At 43.3% G+C, this 20,844-nt stretch overlaps 1 protein-coding gene across 1 annotated transcript in view; it reads left to right on the forward strand.

Moving 5' to 3' along the window:
• The window catches only part of XIRP2 (xin actin binding repeat containing 2), a 68,117-nt gene that overhangs the window by 21,736 nt on the left and 25,537 nt on the right, over positions 1-20,844 (forward strand). The window contains exons 2-3 of the mRNA XM_033166446.1: positions 441-603; positions 11,685-11,810. Coding sequence (XP_033022337.1) covers positions 547-603; positions 11,685-11,810 — 183 coding nt within the window. The 5' untranslated portion in view covers positions 441-546. The remainder of the gene's footprint in view (positions 1-440; positions 604-11,684; positions 11,811-20,844) is intronic.

Consider the following 20,844-nt stretch of genomic DNA (forward strand, 5'->3'; position numbering starts at 1 on the left):
AAACAAAGAACAAAGCCAGTGACAGGTCACAACAGGTAAAACAATCTGAAAACAGGGAATCAGCTCATTGTATTATATATAATAGACAGCTGCATCTATGCACTATAGAAATATTGCATAGATGCAGCACAGTGGCTGTTTGTATAATTCTCTAAGGAAAAAACAGTAGAAAGTAGCAGTTTTGCCTATCTCTGGTACAAGCAACATGATTTTAAAATGGCTCATTAATTGTGTTTTAGGGGCTTTTAAACATTTGTTACAGATGTTACTCTTTTATACTGCAATCCAAACTAGCTCCCGTGTGACTTTTGTTTATGGAAAGGGTATATAAATGCAGGCTTTAATAAATAAATATAAGCCATTCCACTTCCTCCTTACTTCATGCAGAAATAATCCTTTTCTTCATACCCTTGTGTTCTTGTCTCGTTTTGTTCTGTTTTAGGTTCCGTAGGTGGTAAGAAATCAGCCAGTGGACAGCCAAGAGGAACTAGCCAGAGCAACAAGGCGCCCCAGGAGCCCCAGGAGGTGGTCTCACTGAAGGAGAGGATGGCTTTGTATCAAGCAGCCGTGTCCAGAGTAGAGATCAGCAATTCCTCTGCGAATGTAAGTGAGCCGCCTTTCCCTCCTAAGCCTTTAGTTTGATAGTGTGCCAGTGTCCTTTGCCTTCATACCATCCCTTCAAAGCAAATAGTTGTCAAGTGATAATGTTCCATCCTGCCTTTCTTTCATGAGTCACATGACAAGAAGGCACAATTTGCCCTGTCTGGTCCACGATAGGCTGTTCACACAACCAGTAGGCGAACAGGTAAGCAGAGCAATGTGATGCTTTGATCCACCATTTGCCATAGCTTGTTTCAGTAGCAGCACATGTGGAGGCATTGCCCCTGCTTACTCCCACCCCCCTTTAAGGTTTTATTAAAGCTTTTTCATAATAGAGTAAGATGAAAGAAACTAATCTAAATTTAAAAAGGAAGGAAGGAAGGAAGGAAGGAAGGAAGGAAGGAAGGAAGGAAGGAAGGAAACACAATCCTCACTCAAAGGAGGATCTTAACCCTTGTCTCGCACGGAAAGTGGTGGACCCTCCTCCAGACTCTTACTTGGGAGCTTTCCTTTCTCTCACTCTGGCAGGTCTTCCCTTCCCTGCCTCTCACTCAGTCAATGTCCTTCACCAACCATCCACCACCTTCATGTGTCTGTTATCCTTGGACCCCAATAATGGCCCAGAGCAGAGAACATCAAAGGAAAACAAAACAAAAGAAAACAAAAAGAAAGAAAGAAAAGATGATAAAAGAAGGAAAGGAAAGAAGGAAAGGGGGGAAAGGAAGAAGAAAGAGAAATGAAAAGGACTTCTGGTTTTCCACCTGTCAGTTACATAAAAGAAATTATTAGAAACATTCACTCTAGGATGACATCTAACTTGTTCTACTTTCTCTTCAGCAATATTTCCCCAATCTTCAGACCCAAATGTCTCAAATTAATTCATTTTCCTTTCCACACACACACACACACACACACACACACACACAAATAAATAAATAAATCCAAAAGGGGTTCTATAATTAGCTGCTGCTTACCTTGATAGGGTTGGGCTGGGACAGGTTGGTGGTGAGCAGTGGTGGTCCTGCCAATGTACTCGCATGGTCCCAACCTCACCATCACCATCACCCTGCCCTGTCCCACATCTATCCTGGTAAACATCAATGATGCTGCTGTTGGGGAGTTGGCATTGTTGCTCCTCCCTAGCACACACGCCATTACAGACTGTGCTTGTTATATAGTCGTACCTTGGAAGTTGAACGGAATCTGTTCCGGGAGTCCGTTCGACTTCCAAAATGTTCTGAAACCGAAGCGCGGGTTCCTGCAGCCAATTGTAAGCTGCGGAAGCCATGTCAGACATTTCACTTCCAAAAATAGTTCACAAACCGGAACAGTCACTTTGGGTTTGCGACGTTCGGGAGCCAAAACGTTCAACTGGCAAGGTGCTCGACTTCCAAGGTACGACAGTACTGACAAAATATCCTGGGATTAAGAGGCCCATTACTTAGCTCCATCGTTCTTCCAAATAATGTATAGTGGATGCACCTCTTTCGGAGTTAGGGACCTGGTAGTCATATCTGAAAGGCAGTAAGAACTGACCCTGTCCTCAACTGGAAGTCCAAAGAAAGTGTCTGATTGTGGGCACTACTGGGGGATAACAAAAACGATTAGAAGCTAAACTCTTGGGGTTTGCTCTGAAGGTGTAACTAATTCCTGGAGAGCTCAGGAAAATAAATTGCTCACTGCAAAGTTAATAACGTGGGTCAGAGGGATCGCTGCTGTGCTCCCACTTGGGTGCCTGCTTTCTGCTCAGAAGTGCTGACGTCAGCTCTCCCAATGGAAGCTTCTGCTCACGGATTAATCTTTGCTTAGCTGCATATGAGAATTCACGTCCAAGGCATATAAAATGAGCCTGGGCTCCTGTTTGCTTTTGCGGTGTTTGGCGAATCCTAAAGTCAAGGAAACAAAAGTCAATCAGATGTCATATCAGAATAATCTCGTTTCATGACGCAAAGGGAGCCATCCCAAATCAAGGATATCTTTTAAAAGTGTGTGTGAACTAAATCCTTAGCAGTGTACATGATGGATTTTTAACCTTCAGAAAGGAGCCCAACTTTTTTAATGGAACGCCGAACGGAACATAAAAAGCCCTTTACTCTCCCCATGTAAGCGAATGTCTGCTATTCACTCGTGTGAAGAAAAATGAAGCTCTGCGCTGGTAGACGTCTTTCAGATGGAGCTGGAAATTGCTCCCAACCCTGACCCTGGAGGCTTCAGCCTCCAGTAACAGTTTGGATGGAGGGGGCCATATTGCAGCCCCTTTTCTGTGGGATCCAGAAATTTGCAGCCGCTCTCATCATATGTACCCACACACCACTTCTCTCACTATAACATTAAGACTTAGGATGGGTGACAGTTAACAATGAAAAATAATTGCTTTGTACATGCTTTGTAATCACTTTGTACATGGGTAAGTGTGTGTATATAACTATATGTATCCAGTGCTATTTTTGTAGAAGAAGAGGTGCCAGAACTCACCATGAATGCCTATGTTCTCTTATAATGACAATGGTGCCCATCAGAGAGGTGCCGGAATTGAGTTCTGGAGAGTTCCAACTGGAAAAAAGCTGCGTCTTTATCTATATGGTAGAGCATAAGGCTGTTAATCTCAGGGTTGTGGGTGTGAGCCCCACATTGGGCAAAAGATTCATGCATTGCAGGGTTTTGGACTAGGTGATCCTGGTGGTCCCTTCCAATTCTACAATTCTATGATTCTATATCTGAATGCAAAATAAGTCCAAGAGCTGTGATAACATAAACCTAGAAAAATGGAAAAAGCATAACCCAGAGCCAGTGTGGTGTAGTGGTTAGAGACCATAGCTCCAATCCCCACTCAGCCACGAAGCTCACTGGGTGACCTTGGGTGAGTCCTTTAAAAGAGGCCCCATGGATACAGAGTACACGGGGCCTCTTTTAAAAGACTCGCCCTGTGCAATAGCTAGGATTCAATGTCACACTGCCACAGATGTTGTCAGCACATGCATTCCTGCTTGCTCAATGGAACAATCTCTTCTCTCCTCCATATGTGAGCAGTTCTACTTACTTACTTACTTACACACACACACACACACACACACACACACAGAGAGAGAGAGAGAGAGAGAGAGAGAGCCAATTCAGTGGGGAGGGAAGAGGGGGGAAGTCCTTGTGTAGGCTTGAATTTGAATTTGGCCCAATGGGTTGTATTCAACCAAGTCCTGCTCAGAGCAGACCCACTGAAATTAATGAACCTAAGTTAGTAATGTATATTAAATTCAGTGGGTCTACTCTGAGTAGGACTAGCATTGCTTACCACCCAATGAGTTGTTTGGTGCGGCTCATATTTAGAGCAGACTAATTGAAATCAATGGAAGGGACTGATTTTGGTCATTGGTTTCAGTGGGTTTACTCTGATTAGAATTTATTTAGCTACATTCCAACATTAATGGTACTTTATGACTGCTACCAAATCAGAATGTGTAACATCATTAAAATTACCTAGGGTTAAATATAAGGTACGACAGATAAAAATTCGCACTGTGTACATCATACTGCTGGCCAATTTCTCTTCTTCCTGCTGCTGAAGGCATAAAATCTGTTCAAATTGGCTTAGTCAACAGAGAAATGAGATCTGTTTACACTCTTGTCACTTGATAAACCAGTTAAAGGAGTAGGGATAGCTGCAGATTCCCATGGCGGAGGCAGCTTAGTATTGTTGTTGTTGTTGTAGTAGTTGCTTGAAATGACTGCAGTGCAGCCGCAGCTGCCTCCTGTTGTAAGAAAAGCAACAGGAATGTTAAAAGATCATTGGAATAATTAGTGAATTGTAATGAAGATGGATTCTCTAATCCCGGGAAATATGGAACCAGCAGAAGGCTTGATGCCTGCAGTCATATCCATGGTTCTATCAAATTGGCTGCTTTACATAGGGTAATACGCCATTACCAGAGTGTTAGAGATGCCCTTGTTTTGTCCACATCCTCCATGTTTCATGCTACTACTACTACTAATAATAATAATTTTATTATTCGTACCCCACCCATCAGACTGGGTTGCTTCAGCCTCTCTGGCTGGCTTCCAACACACACAAAAACATAATAAATCATTGCACATAAAAAAGCTTCCCTAAACAGAGCTGCCTTCAGGTGTCTTCTAAAGGTTATATAGTTACTCATCTCCTTGACATCTGATGGGAGGGTGTTCCACAGGGTGGGTGCCACTACCGAAAAGGCCCTCTGCCTATAGCTTCACTTCTCGCATTGAGGAAGCCTCCAGAAGGCCCTCAGTGCTGGATCTCAGTGTCCGGGCTGAACAATGAGGGTGGAGACGCTCCTGGTAAACAGGGCCGAGGCTGTTTAGGGTATACCCACTCCAGCTGACCTGCATATGAAAACTTGTGTCAACGCACAAGATGCAGCTATGCTCACAGTTAGGGACACCACTGTTGTGGTGGGGAAAGGTCACCTCTCTTAGACCCCATGCTTTGTGGGAGGGGGCCACACCTGACACTGGCAGCTACAGCTGGCAGCCCTGCTGCCTGACTGGCTCTGCCACTGCCTATCCACCCAGAGTGGCTTTCCAACTTCTCCCTTTTTACAGCAAATCAGGGAGGGATGAGGTGGAGGGTCTCAATGCTGCCACTAAAGAAACAGCGAAAGGGAAAATGCAAGGGAACTCTCTCACGCACCTGAACCATGCAGGATTGAACTTCTGATGCACAGAGACATCGTTCCTGCTTTCTACAGATCTTAGCCACAACAGTTGCCAGTTCAGGTGCATCTGTTCCAGTTCCACACCTGATGTCACATATGACATCAGACTTGGGGCAGATGGGCATGGTTTCTGGGCCAGATGAGGAGGCCTGGTGAGAAGCTCTAAATGCTATACACATTTAGCAGGGAACAAGTCCCATTGAACTCTGAAGGACTTAATATTGAGCAGTCATGCACTGGAATGCACTGTTATAGTTGCTTTATACATAGAAGGTAACTTGAAACAGAGATGGGGCAAATTTTAATTCATGAGGCTGTGAGTTCATGGCACAATACTTATTTTTGAGGCTGTTTTGCTTTCGGTGTGTTTCTGGGTAAGGAGGAATGAGCAAGAAAATATTAAAGGTCCCATCCCTCGCTAACAGTGAGTGATCACTTAAATTTTCGCAAACAAAATCTGTCTTCTTTGATATATTAAAAACACGCCCATACGGCAGTTTGGGTAATATGCAAATTTAATATGAAAATCAGTTGGTTGTTTAAAAGTCAAGCAATTAAGGGACTACAAATCTTCTTTTGACAGCCCCATTTAATAGTGCCAGAATACAAGTTTCACACATAATACTGAGAGCTTTGCATCACTAAGTGTCTCAAAGGAAGTACCCAGGTAATGTGGAGGCTTTAAAGGTATTGCCTAATCTACTTCTTGCTGTTTAGCTGGTGGGGTGGTTATTATTGGTCCCCAAACTCTACAGCAGGGGAACATGTGGACCTCCAGATTTTGCTGGATTCCAAGTCCTAGCATCCCTGAGCATGGGCCTTACTGGCTGTCAGAAGCACCAAGCTGCCCAGAAGATTTTTTTGGGGGGGGGATGATGACACGTACATGACATCAGGATGCCGGGATGAGCTAGGGACCAGAGCCAAACACAGTGGCAGTGTGGCTTCAATGGCCAGCAGCTCCTCCTCTCTTGTGCTTGGCTTTTTCCTCCTGCTGTTGCCGTCACCGGCCAGGGGCTGCTTCCCCCATCTTTCTGTTATGCAGCAACAGCAGCAGGAGGAGGAGCCGTGAGCCGCTGATGTTGTGCTACACCTTGCTGGGCTCCACAGCTGGCCACCTCTTCCTCCTCCTGTCGCTGCCACCAGCCAGGGACTGCTTCTTCCCTCTTTCCCCTCTGCGGCAGGAGGAGGAAGAGCCAGCCACTGAAGCCACACCACTACGCTTGGCTCTGTACTCAACCTTCTCTACTCCCTGATCATTGTGAACAAATGGGGGGGGGAGAAGGCACCTAGGAATTGGTGCCTAGGAATTGGAGTTGAACAACATCCGATGGGCCACATGCTCCCCATCCCTGATAGTGATGCATGACCAACAGGTGTCCATTGGGCAGGATGAAGCAGCAGTAGCAAATGACTTGCAGCTCTTTAGACCTGCACAGCTGGAAACAGCTTGCTCCTTTTGCATTGCGCTGCAATATGTAGCCAAGGAGAAGGCCGGTGAACGAAGTGCATTTTTGTGTGTGGTGCAGGGCACTATGGGCCATTTGCAAATTGTGTAGTGATGCCTCTACTCCTAAGCATGCACACGGTTCAGTACACAGGAGCCACAGAAAGAGGACTTGCCACTGGGAGGGGGTTGCCAATTCCTGCCGCTCACAAAGGAATATAGGAAGTGGCCTTATGCTGAGACATACCTTTGGTCCATCTAGCTCAGTATTGTCCACACTGACTGGCAGCAGCTTTCTGGGATTTCAGACAGTGTGCATTTCCAGCCTTACCTAGAGATGTTAGGGATTGAACCTGGGAATTCCTGCATGCAATGCAAATGGTCTACCACTGAGCTACTATCCTTCCCATCTGAAGAACAGGCCCCATACGTTTAAGTAGGCAAAACATTATATATATATATATATATATATATATATATATTCTCTGAGTGCCTTCACACAATGCAGTATTCAAATGTTACTTGTGTTTTTCATTTGTTCGGAAATAGTGAAATTACTGTAATCAACCATCTTACAATTGCTTCTCATTGCCTTCTAACACCTCAAACAATCATCCAACAAAGGGCCATTGTACATTATTATTACCTATTCTACCTATCATATGACAACTATTGCGTTAGAGATTGATTGGCATTTCACTTTTGGTCAGAGAAAAAGTGTGTTGCAAGAAGATTTTACTTGTTTGTTTTTGTGCTGGAGAGAGAAAGAGATACACTGCTTCCATAATTAAAATAGAGAATTTAATGGAAACCTGTAATCTCTTTCCAAATCCAAGAACTGTATTAAGAACTCTACACACCTTTGCATTGTAAATTTACTGAATATTGAATGTTTTGTGCCATTTAAGGACTCAATACGTAGCTAAAACTAACACTGAAATTAGAGCTGCTTTCTCCCAAACAGGATGTCTGAACAGACAGTAGATATTTGCTAGTGGCCTTTTATATAAGTAACATTCATCGGAGAGCTTAAAGAGTGTCAGACTAAAATTGCCCACCACAAATCATTGAAAATTCACTGGCTTGTGCTAGGCATGCATGAAATGGCCGCTTGCTAATATAACTGGCTGTTCACATTTGCTCTGCCAAAACATAGATCTTCAAACATAACTTCATGTCTTTTGAATCCTTTGGAAACCGGTGCTGTTTTGTTAGGACATGCCTAGTTGCTCCTCAGATATATGTACTAGCTACCCAAAATGACTTGGACATTTCAAGAAAATTACATTCCCCACTGACTTGCTAGTTGCTATAGTGTTTTGGGGCTGTTATTGTTTTTAAGAAATATGTCAGATCCTGGCAGTTTTGGCTGTTTAGTGCTCTGGTGTGAAATTGCCATTTCAAAACAGAGGACCCCAAATCTAAAGGTAGGGTGTGACACCTCAACTTCCCCTTGATAAAGTCCAAAATGATTGCCATACGGCAGGAACCAGGAGGGAGCCGTCTTTGTTGGGCAAATAAGGTTGATGTGAATTTTGTGCAAGGCAACAGAGGTGTGTGTGGAAGAAGGACCAGCACAGCCCCCAAGTGTGTGTCTGGGGTTGACACACAAGGTCATAAACAGGGTTTGATTTTTAACAAAATCATGGAAACTGCGCAGGACAAGAATTTCTGTGCCACTTGTTAATGTGGAAAATCTTAATGGAAAACCGCACATTAAACTGAGAACGGTTTCCCACCCAACTGGGGAATGAAGTTGCCAGTTCCTTATCAGGAGAGTGTTTCTATAGACTTTTTGGTGGTTTAAAAAGACATTTTAAAAACACCACACCTGTTTGTTATAGTTCACTTCTCTTTCAGTAGACAAGACGTGACTCTTTTTGCCAGAGGTAGCCTTTCCCAAGGTCACTGCTTCCACCAACTCCTAGTTTGCAGCAAAGTGTTCAGTTAAACAGGCAGAGTGCTATATTCTAATGAGGTCCTATCAGCAAGGTAATTTGTCACAAAGCAGTGGTGTCCAATCCCCCTGCCACGATGTTGCTGCTTTCCATCTGTCTTTGGATGGCCCTAATGCCCTGTAAAACACAATAACGAAAGTTACTTGTACCACTGGAGTACTGCAGGAGGTTAGATAGAACATGGCACAAAATTTTTGCTTGCTTTGTTTTGGAGGGGTAGGACACCTTGCTGGGATTTTTAAAAAAAGTTCTTTAATTTTTGACATTATACCCTTCTTCATATCTCTTTGCCATGGTCTCCTTGCCACTCGCTTCCCTCGAATGTGATGTTCTTGGCCCTTCGGCGGGTTTCTTATTCTTCCCATGCAGTTTCCAGCCCTGATACAGAGAAAAGTGTGTCTTTTTGCGCTTCCATAGTAATTTGCAAAAGGTGAGATCCAGATGGGAGAGAGCAACTCCCACCTCTTGCTGTAGGGGAGATAAGTGAGGTTCATTTTTTGTAACAAGGAAGTCAACTCCTTGTAACATGTAAATCATTTTGAATAAAGGTGAAGATCAAGATGGTGCCCCTCTCCATTCCAAATACAGTACTGAAACCAACCAGACTGCTAGTTTAATTTTCCCTTCACCACACCAGAGGATGGCAGGCTGGCTTGAAGTTTCAAGGCACATTGTGTAGCGTATTCAACTGTTTCTTCCAACATGTCACACAGGTTTCTGCTGCCTAAGGCAGCTTCTTCACTCTACCTAATGGTAGAGATGGTCCTGATATCCGTGGGCAAATATACCATTTAAAAAGTATCCCATCGCTGCCACCTCTTCTTCTTCTTCTTCTTCTTCTTCTTCTTCTTCTTCTTCTTCTTCTTCTTCTTCTTCGTGGAGGTTAGTGGCAAAGTTGCATGTGCTTTTTGTTTTTTTTAAAAAATCAATATGTTTTTGAAGCTATTTTGGGAGGCAGTTTCTTAGCCTTGGAGTTATGATGTCTCTGAATGAATTCATACCTGTCCAAAACATGTTCGTTTGGGTGTTGTTGTTGTTTATCCCACAAACTTGCACAATGCACTCTGGCAATATATCTCCTTGCATTCCTGGAAAACAAAGTGCGCAGTGGAGATTTGCAAAGTGTGTGCTCATCTGTTTTTCACAGCTTTAATATATAAGAATGCTGGAAGCAAATGTGCAGATTTGTCAAGCTGGCACTCAAAGAATGAAATATATGCTTCACCCACCCACACTTGGATATTAGAGAGCAACACAGTAATGTATAAGAAACAAATGGGATCTCTATACTTAGGGGCAAACAACACGTTATACAGAAATGCATGCAATGCAGCTGCTGCAGCAACTTATTCCCCTGAAGTGATTAAAAAAAGAAAACAGCTGGGGAGGGGACAAATTTTATCAGAGAAGCTGTGAGTGGGGGGAGGTGTCCTTTACCATTTCCGATGGGCCATCTTCATACTCAAGATCTTCTTTCCCCTCTCACATCTGGGATATACATGTGGATCTTGAGGATAGTTTAGAGGAAAGGGGAAATGGCCAGTAGAAAAATGGAGAAAGGATGAGGTACCTCCTGGTCACCTGAGGCTTCTAGATCAGTGTTTCCAGCTCTTGTTGTACTACAACTCCCATCGTCCCTAGCTAGCAGGACCCAGTGGTCAGGGATCATGGGAATTGTAGTCCCAAAAAATAGTGGGCTGCGCAAGTTTGGGGAACACTGTTCTAGATTCAAACAGGCTGCTTTTCTTTAGAAAAAGCAGTCATTGCCAGTGTGCCGTGTGCATTTGTGCACGATGTATATAGCTTGCCCCGCCCCAGGCTAAACATGCACGTGCATGATCCAAACCCCAGGCAGAGCTTTGGATCCCGGGTTATTACCCTAAAGCAGAGATGGGGAACCTGTGGCTCCCCAGATGGTTATGAACCACAGCTCTTGTTTTTTTCTTGACCATTGGCCATGGTGACTGTGGTTGGTGGGAGTTGGGGTTCACAGTTTTCCACCCCTGTCCTAAAATTACCTGCAGGTTCACACTCCCTTCCTGCTTCCTGCTTCCTCCTCTTACATGGTATTCAAAATAAAAAGGATCCTATTAGCACAGAGGAAAACAAAGGAAGATAGATAGGTAACGGGCAGATCCTAAGTGGTGGTGATTAGTCATCATTGTAGTTGTCAGGAACCAGTGGCTTCCAGATGCATTGTGGACACGCCACTGTTTTAAAAGTCTCGCTGGATTCCCAGTTTCCAAAACTTGTCATTGAGCCTCGGCTTTTCTAACTTACTTTGCGGCTCTCTCTGGGTCAGTGTCTGAAATGCAGTTCTTTCCGAACACAGAGTGCAGCGTGCATTATTGTGCTAATCCATCTGCATTATGGAAGGGGCCTCTGCGACTTTGTATGTTGGTTTTGAAAAGAGATTAATTTGTAGCTACGTAGCGGCAGAATCTCTTCGTTGTCTCTGAACACCTGACAGTGCAAAGTAGTTAATGGTATTGAAGAAGCTCTGGATTAGGGGATTCTGAAATCTGCTTATTGTTAGTATGGCTTTAATCTTTTAAATCAATGAGGTAATAATACCACAGCAAGCTTCTCTAAGTAGGAATCTTCATAATGTACAGCCCATTCATATTTTAAGGATTTTGATGACAGCCTCCTAATAGGTTTGCTTTCTAACTTTGGCATGGCTTATTAAGAAATGTATGCGAATGAGCTGCTGGTCGGGATACAAGAAACAGGTGTCAAAAGGCATTTTCTGCATAAACAAAACAAACAACATCATCATCACAATTTTTTAAGCAATCCTACGAAATGCAGAAGCGTCATTTGGAAGAACAGGCAGAATAGCAACTATAGTTAAGTAAGGTGATGGTTGAGAGACAGCCACTGGCTCAATTCACCCAGCAAGCTTCATGGCTGGGTGAGGATACAAACCCTCCTCTCATGCATCCTAATCCAACACTCTAACCACTATGCCACACTTATTTGTTCCACCAGGCTCTTGAAGAAACAGAGGCTTGTAGGATACCTGGAGGCTTGGCAAGCGTGAAGAACCAATTTGAAAAAGGAGAAACTGCCTCGTTGCAGAGTGCTCAGTACCAATACCAGCAGAAATCTGTACAGGTAAGAAGTAGTAGAATTAGTAGTGGTGTGTGTGTGTGTGTGTGGAGAGTAGTCCTACTTTTAAGCACCAATAATAAGTATTGACCTTGTGAGTCACCTTCATATAAATCAGGGTGTATGCTTACAGATGACTTTTATGTGTTTTTTGTTGTTGTTTTAAAAAGTATGTGATAGCCCTTTCATATTCACAGGACTCAGCTATACAGCTGCAAATAAAACATTTTAAGTGTGTTTTAAGTGCAATACACAATGTGACACTAGATGGCGATGGCGAGCCTTATGGAAAATTCAATGTATTTTTAAAAAACGCTTTTTGGAAAAAGCATTCTTAGAACTTTTTTATATATGTGTGTAGATTCCACCTAAGTCTTTTAAAGACTGTCATCACTAAGAACAGGGCTCACTGCATCTTTTCATCATGTTATCAGAACCCAAACTTGGTCTGTTGAAGTTCATATTTTGTTAAACTTATATGATCTTGGCCAAATCTGGTGGTTTGCAAAAACAACGTAAGTGCTTTCGATCTTCCTGACAGTGTTGCTGGCATTGCCTGTGTAACGGATATTGTTATTGACAGTATGGCTAATGTTATTTATTGCCCATCATCAAGTATCCCACCCCACCCCCCGCCAGCCACATTGCAATTCGTCTGTCTTGTGGCGGCATCACATTAATTTTGACATGTCCCTCTCTTCTTTCCTTTAAAATAATAATAATGAGACTTGTGCATGCAGTCAAATACACTGTTATTTGCTTCACTGTTTTCTGTTTTAAACGTTTACTCAATACTCAGTTGTGTTGTTGGTCCTAACTGGGTTTTTTTTCTTGGGGGTGGGGGTTGATACTGAGAAGTGTCACATGTCTGCATGGCTTTATTTTAAGCCTTCAAGCACTGTGATCGTGTCTCTTGACCTTACAGTGGAACTGTGAAGTGTGACTCAAACCAAAATTGATAATGCAGGATCCACCACCCAGTACTGTATAGGTAATGTTTCTGCTTCCATCCATAATGTCCCACCCTCTAGTCTTCCTCATCTCAGCTTACAGGTAGGTAGCCATGTTGGTCTGCCATAGTCAAAAGAAAATATCATTCCAGTAGCACCTTAGAGACCATCTAAGTTTGTTCTTGGTATGAGCTTTCGTGTGCACATGCACACTTCTTCAGATGCATTGAAACAGAAGCCACCAGACCCTTATATATAGTGAGAGAGTGGAGAGGGGTATTACTCAGAATGGTAGTGGGATACTTTTTGCCTCAGGGTACAGATTTCTACCCAGCATCATTTGTGCAGATTACTGAGCCATTCATTGATAGGATTTCCTCAAGTACCCCTGAGGGAAGCTGAGATAATCATTCTTACTTTTAAAAAGAATCTGCCTGCATATTTATTGCTTACTACTACTACTAAATGGGATGCGGGTGGTGCTGTGGTCTAAACCACAGAGCCTAGGGCTTGCCGATCGGAAGGTCGGCAGTTCGAACACCCATAGTGGGGTGAGCTCCCATTGCTTGTCTCAGCTCCTGCCAACCTAGCAGTTCGAAAGCACGTCAAAGTGCAAGTAGATAAATAGGTACCACTCCTGCGGGAAGGTAAACGGCATTTCCGTGCGCTGCTCTGGTTTGCCAGAAGCGGCTTAGTCATGCTGGCCACATGACCTGGAAGCTGTCTGCGGACAAACGCCGGCTCCCTCGGCCAGTGAAGCGAGATGAGCGCCGCAACCCCAAAGTCGTTCGCGACTGGACTTAACAGTCAGGGGTCCCTTTACCTTTACCTTTACTACTACTAATAGGGATGTGGGTGGTGCTGTGGTCTAAACCACTGAGCCTAGGGCTTGCTGATCGGAAGGTCAGCGGTTCGAATCCCCACGACGGGGTGAGCTCCCGTTGTTTGGTCCCAGCTCCTGCCCACCTAGCAGTTTGAAAGCACGTCAAAGTGCAAGTAGATAAATAGGTACCGCTCCGGTGGGAAGGTAAACGGCATTTCCATGCGCTGCTCTGGTTCGCCAGAAGTGGCTTAGTCATGCTGGTCACATGACCCAGAAGCTGTCTGCGGACAAGCACCGTCTCCCTCAGCCTATAGAGCAAGATGAGCGCACAACCCCGATGAGCGCATTTGTCCGCAGACAGCTTTCCGAGTCATGTGACCAGCATGACTAAACCGCTTCTGGCACAACGGAAGCCAGAGCGCATGGACACACCATTTACCTTCCTGCCACAGCAGCACCAATTTATCTCCTTGCACTGGTAGGCTTTTGAACTGCTATGTTGGCAGATGCTGGGACAGAGTAATGTGAGCTCACCCCATCACAGGGACTCGAACTGCCAACCTTCTGAATCAGCAAGCCCAAGAGGCTCAGTGGTTTAGACCACAGTGCCACCCGCGTCCCTGTGGTGGTTACTGTATCTGAAGGTAAAACAAACAGATGAATGAAGTGCCAGTCAAAACTCTTATTGTAGAACAGTGATCCAAACATACCTCTGTTCTATGGCCCCCAAACATATGAAAATGTAAGCCATGTCTTTGGGGTTATAATTCATTATAAACTATCTGTGAGTGTTTTGCATATATTTTTCTTGGAGCTGTGCTAAGCTGTTCTCTTTGGGAAAGAGTTTGCTGTTTTCTTTGTGTTAAATTTAATCAGCTTCTCTAAATAGATCAAAAATGGCACAGAGGAACCCAGATGCTACACAAAGCCATATAAACGCAGCTTCCAAATGTTGGTTTAGATAAGAGGTTTATGTATTTATTACTTCATTATCATATATCATGGAAAAAAAAACTGTTGCAGCCAAGTTAATGATTTTTGGAATATGTAAGGGATGTTATAATGAAACTCATTGCACTATCTATGTGCTGTTCATTTTGAGAAATAGTAACGGCTTGATAAACAGCCACATTTACTCTAATGCTCAGTGCTCATCTATGAAACAACAAAATGATGTTAGGCTAAAACTCTACTGAACCAATAAATAAAATTCCATGGTCTCGAGGTGCTTTAAATCAAGGTCATTCATACACAAGGTCACTGTCAATTATGTCATCCAGCTTTTACAGTCCACAGCGAGACAGCTAGCTGCCTTTGGGTGTCAACGTGAGCAGGTTTTATTTACATAAAATGAGAACTCTGTATCCGAAGGCAGGATTTCTCTCCAGTTGTGAATATGTAAAGAATTAAAAGCATCACCAGAAAATGTTTTGAGTCTAATGCTGGAGGTACATGTCAATGAAATCATGGGTTTTCACATGGAGAATTGTGATTAAATCCTTTCACACAATCTGCAGTAGGAAATGTTTCATCCCTAGAGAAGTGTCATATCGTGTTTGTCCGTGCCTGGGTTTGTGTGCCTGGTTTCAAATAAAGGTTAAGGTTCTTGGTTCTTCTTCCCGGAGAAGTCCATTAGGATGAAGCAGCCTGAAATTACTCAGAGTAGCCTGAAATCTTGACTAGGACTGGGCAGAGTCACCAGCTTCTCAAGTTGATTGAGGGGCCCAATGTGACGTCCTGATGTTGTCACAAGGAGCCATGGGACAGAGCCAAATGCCCTCTGAACATTGACAGGGTCCGACCCTTTAAAAAAAAATTAGGGGGGCCGAAACTGCCTCTGTCCCTAGGAGCTGGCATGTATGGACCAAGGAGTGAGTATACCATAATGTATAGTAAATGTGTGTGAGAGAGTTTCTCTCTGTGTGTGTGGTTGTACTGTAAACAAATCTATTTTGCATCTAGGCTGCTTGGCTTTTAAACTATGGGTGAAACCCAATGTTGTGTGAGGGGACTACTGCTTGTACAACAGCTTCTCCTTCCTCCTGGGGGCTTCCTTGGTTGGAGCTCCAAAGGTGGGGAGGGGAAGGTGAAGTCTATTCCACTCACGCACTGACAACTGGCTGTCACCCTGTGAATTTTAAAATTAGCCATTGACAATACTTCACTATGCTTCCTTAAATTAACCCACTGATACCTAATATGGGAATACAGGTTGTTCATGAGGCAGGGCTGGTATTGAAAAATCTTCTGGAAGAGGCCATGTTATGACATCAACACATCCTGCATTTTCTCTCTGTGTGTCAGCAGGCAGCCATTGTTGCAGTACAGGTGCAGGGAAACACATGTCTTGATAATGTGACAACCTGGATATGTCACCACTGTAGCTTCCAGATGACCCTTCGTCATGATTTGTTTGCAGGAGTATTAGACAAAGTTTAATGAGCATTCACTCTCAAGGCTTGATCATCGCAATGTGCTCCATATGGGGCTACCCTTCTGCTTTGTCTGGAAGCTCCAGCTGGTGCCCAGTGCTGCAACTAGATTGTTGATGGGAACATGTCACCACCTAACACTGGTACTTAAAAGCTTCCACTGGCTGCCCATATTATACTGGACCAGGTTCAGGGTTCTTGTCTTCATGTACAAGGCCCTTGGGTGCAAGATATCCTCAGCACCACCTGATGCCTTATATCTCTGCCCAACCACTGTGATCTTTGAAGATAGTCTCAGTTAGCGCCACCACCACCCTAATGGTTCAGATACATGGCTTGTAACTACCAGAAGCTGGGCATTCAGTATTTTGGGCAAAATCCTATGGAACCCCCTTCCAATTGAGATTAGGCAGGCACCCTCTCTCTCTGGTAAGCTTCAGATGCTTGGAAAAGACTTTCCTATTTTGGCAGGCATTAAAGGTAGTTTTCTTTTTCTAGGATAGATTTTAAGTGTCCTGATTCTAGAGGGTTATTTTGTTTAAACATTTTACGTGCACTACATAGACATTCCGTGCTTTAAGTGGGCGATGTGGTGCTCCTCAGATATTGCTGGACTTCAGCTACAATCATTTCTGGCTATTAACCAAGCTGGGTGGTACTACAGGGAGCAGGAGTACAACAGCAGGTGGATGGCGCCAGGTTAGCTAACCCTCCATTACAGGAAAGCAAATTTAAGTGAAACTTGAGGGAGAAAAAAGCCAAAATAGTTAAAGGTGTGAAACACAAAAGGCCTATATTTAATAGGTTTGCATATGCAATTTCCTCAGACCATCTCATATCTACAGTCAGAAATTCTGTCAGCTATGGTGATACAATGAACCATTCTGACAGCTCTCTGTGGCACGGTACATTTCATTGGTGCAAGTTTAACATGGCTCAGCAGAAAAACCAGGAGTGAGTTATAGAGGTCAACCAAAACAAGCGTAAATAAAGTCTTTTACAGTGTGTTAAAAGTGTTTTTATTGATACTGGACTTTATCTTCAGGTACTTTATGCCATGTTAGCAGTTCCCTGATCTCTCCAGGCTGGTCAGAAATAGCTGTTCCCTTCCATGTAGTTAATAATTACTTCCCATGTTACTTTTTAACTGGGAATTTGGGGGGGATTTGATCCAGTTTTCATTTAAAGGCAAACTTACTTAATTCACACTTAACAATATGCAAATCAAAACACAGCCAACTCTCAAAATTTGCACTTCTCCGCAGGTAACTTCTCCAGTCAAGTAATGTGTATAAGAAATACCTATATTGTACATGTCATGATGTAGCATTATTCCCAAAGAGCAGTCTGTCCCGAGAATGGAGCCTGACCAGCCACACTGTGGAAAGCCATTTCTATTGTTTTTTTAAAAAGAAATGAACAAACTGAGAGCACCTTGAATCAACGATCAAAATTATTAACAATTTGTCCATTCCCCCAAAGATTAATCCAGTCATCGGAGGACATTCCCCACCTCCTCAAAATGTATGAAAATGACTGGGCCAAATACTTCAGCCAAGGACTAGATTTGAATGGAGATGGGAAGGGGGAGAGAACCTGGCAGGTTCCCCACAATAAACCAAAAATATCATCTTCTTTGTGTAGTATTTATAGCAATGTTTCTCAAACTTGTGTCTCCAGCTGTTTTTGGACTACAACTCCCATCATTCCTAGCTAGCAGGGTCAGTGGTGGTCAGGGATGATGGGTATTGTAGTTCAAAAACAGCTGGAGACCCAAGTGGGGGGGGGCTGGTTTACAGCAGGAGATAGGATGTGCATGCAATAGAAGTTTAGTGTAATACTAAACTTTCAACTTCTTGAGACTGAAAAGAAGCTTTTGCCCAATTAGTAATGCCCCGTGAATTACACCACTCTTAATTGAATTTTCAAATGCAACATGAAGAAGAAATCAGTTTACCTAGTACAGATTTGTTAAAAAACAACAACCAAAAAACCCAAAGCAAGTGCAGACCTCTAGGCATCTTCTTTGTCTACACTTTGCCAGTGTGGTGTAGTGGTTAAGAGTGGTAGACTCGTAATCTGGTGAACCGGGTTCGCGTCTCCGCTCCTCCACATGCAGCTGCTGGGTGACCTTGGGCTAGTCACACTTCTCTGAAGTCTCTCAGCCCCACTCACCTCACAGAGTGTTTGTTGTGGGGGAGGAAGGGAAAGGAGAATGTTAGCCACTTTGAGACTCATTCTGGTAGTGATAAAGCGGGATATCAAATCCAAACTCTTCTTCTTCTTCTTCTTCTTCTTCTTCTTCTTCTTCTTCTTCTTCTTCTTCTTCTTCTTCTCTGTATGCAGGCTTTATACAAATAAATCCTATTAGCAGCAATATGTGCTGCAAGGCTAAAAAACAAACAAACCACCATAGTCTTTTTGGTCTTAATAGAATAGGGCAGAGCAGAAAGAGCGACTGTATGGATAAAAACAAGAGCTTGGTCCTCTGCATGTTTACTCAGAGTTTCCTGGCCTGTGGATGGGTCTGTAATAGTGAGGGGGCATTCATCACTTACCACTGGTCCATACCATCACCTTGGATATATTATATAGGGGGTTGCTAATCCTTTAGGAGCTCAACTCTATTTCTTCTGCTGCTTTCATTGATGGTGCTGTATTTATATCCAATGGAGCTTTCTCTTCTGTAGAATCATAAATAATACACACCCCTAGTAAAAGAAAAAAGGTGCTCGCCATTTGATTTAACGTGATTTGTCAGTAATGTACCACACTCTCACGGGCGCAATCTCAACTGGTACTTGCCTATGCTTATAGTGCATTTCACTTACTTAAAGTAAACCTAATGCTAAAAATAAGTGTAGATCGAAATGCATATGGTAGTCATATCCCTTGAGGTATATGGGAGACAGGCAGGGAGAGTAGCCTCCAGCAAAAAAATCTCATCTAATCAAGTTATGCATTCACTTCCCCTTCTGAAACTGCATGGGTTTTCTGTCCACAGATTTCTGACAACTCTTAAGGGAATCCATAGCCTGTCACAGGAAATTATTCAATTCCTTTTAATCAATGTGATGCATTCCCAGTTTGAAAGCTGTTTTAAGCCACCCGAGCAAATATAAAGATCAAGTCTGCTGTGTTGCCCTATTGTAAGCCAGGATTCACGTAGCTAATGGTAACAAGGAAATCCAGGCTGGCATCCTGTCCTTATATAACTTGGTATCTTAGGTCAATATTCAATGCAATGTACCACAGAGAGCAATAGAAGTTTGATCAAGATGCATTTTAAACATTGGGCTTGAAGCATGCATCACCTCAGTTAGAAATAATAACGATTGTTGAGCTCATGCTCCTTGGGGGGGGGGGATCTGCTAATGTTATTGTTGTGCATTAGAGTCAAATAGGCAAAAATTACCTGATTTTTCAGTTAATTTTCTTTCATACTGTAGCTTTCAGATCAATAGCTGTTTGCCTCTCCTTTCAGACTGCTATGTTTGCTGTGTAGGAGCACACAGTATGGTCTTACTATAAAAGATCTTTGTTCTAGAAGGAATATTTGGCAATAAACAGTGGAAAGCAAGTTAAATCTTCGTTTTTGAAAGCTAGCAACGAACCAGGAAAGCATATCAGTTCCATGACATTGTAAGATCTGGGAGGCAGCTGGAAGAAGGCTAGCTCTTTTCTGATCACCGACAGGATCCACCTTGAATGATTTCCTCTGTGAGCATTCATTCAAATTATTTGCTGTGGATCTTAAAAATATTGTACTAGGAGGAACATTTTGGATCCAGGACACAGACTTGGCTTTAACTCACCCCACCCTGAGTGTAGGAGTGGAAGGTGCTTCTGACCATACACATGTTGGTACCCATGAGGCAATAAGGCAGTTCTGTGGTTGCAGCACCATGGATAGCTCCAAGTGAGCAACTTGCTATGAGGAAGACTGGAGATGAACTGAGACCTAATGCATCTCTTTATTCAGTCTACCTTCCCCAGGCTCCACCAGCTTGGCCTGACATCTGTGGTTCTGGCCAGCACTCTGTCTGAAGACAAGTACTTACTCTTTCTGTGACCTTCCTGCTGATGTTCTCCTTGCATTGCTGGGCAAGTCTGATTTCTCTATCTGTCTTGGGGCTAATAGCGTCTCTTAAGGACCTAAGCTCTGCAGACTCCAGAACACAGCCTCAGGTTCCATGGCTTCCAAATCATCAGCCCAAGCCTCTGTAGGAGCACACAGTGAACCTGGTCCAATTCCCCAGTGAGTGGTACAGAAGCCTCAGGAGTGGATGACTCCTCTTTATGCAACTCTGATTCTCTTCTGCTGTCTATAATTTGAGCACTGATATCATTTTATTCCAAAGTTATTGCATATTAGTTGTGCAAGCTTTTGAGCTATGTGCAGTTCTTCACATAAAACAAGTGGCTGAATAATGGTTAGTACTTGCTTCCAGCAGAACTGAAAGCAAAGTCCAACTAAAGGGCAAACATCACTCGTCTCTGGATAGCAAGAAATATATTTATTAGTAATCCTCCTATTCTGGCTTCTGAAGAACTCAGGGTGGCACACTTGCAATGATCTCCTTTCATCCTCATGGCATCCTGGTGGGATAGGTAGTGCTGACTTGCTAAAGGCCACAAAATGCACATCATGGCTGTGCTGGAAGCAAACTAAAGATGCCATGTGAAAGCCTCCATCTGTCAGATTATACCAGCTTCCGCATTTACAGAAATACAGCCTGTTTTAAATGTGCTGAGCAAAAAAAGAAAGAAAAGGAAATACGCACACAGTGTCACTGGTTATGTGTACATAATGAACAAGCTAGCACAAAATACTC

This window comes from Lacerta agilis, chromosome 1 (genome assembly GCF_009819535.1).
Source record: "Lacerta agilis isolate rLacAgi1 chromosome 1, rLacAgi1.pri, whole genome shotgun sequence".
Taxonomy (NCBI): Eukaryota; Metazoa; Chordata; class Lepidosauria; order Squamata; family Lacertidae; genus Lacerta; species Lacerta agilis.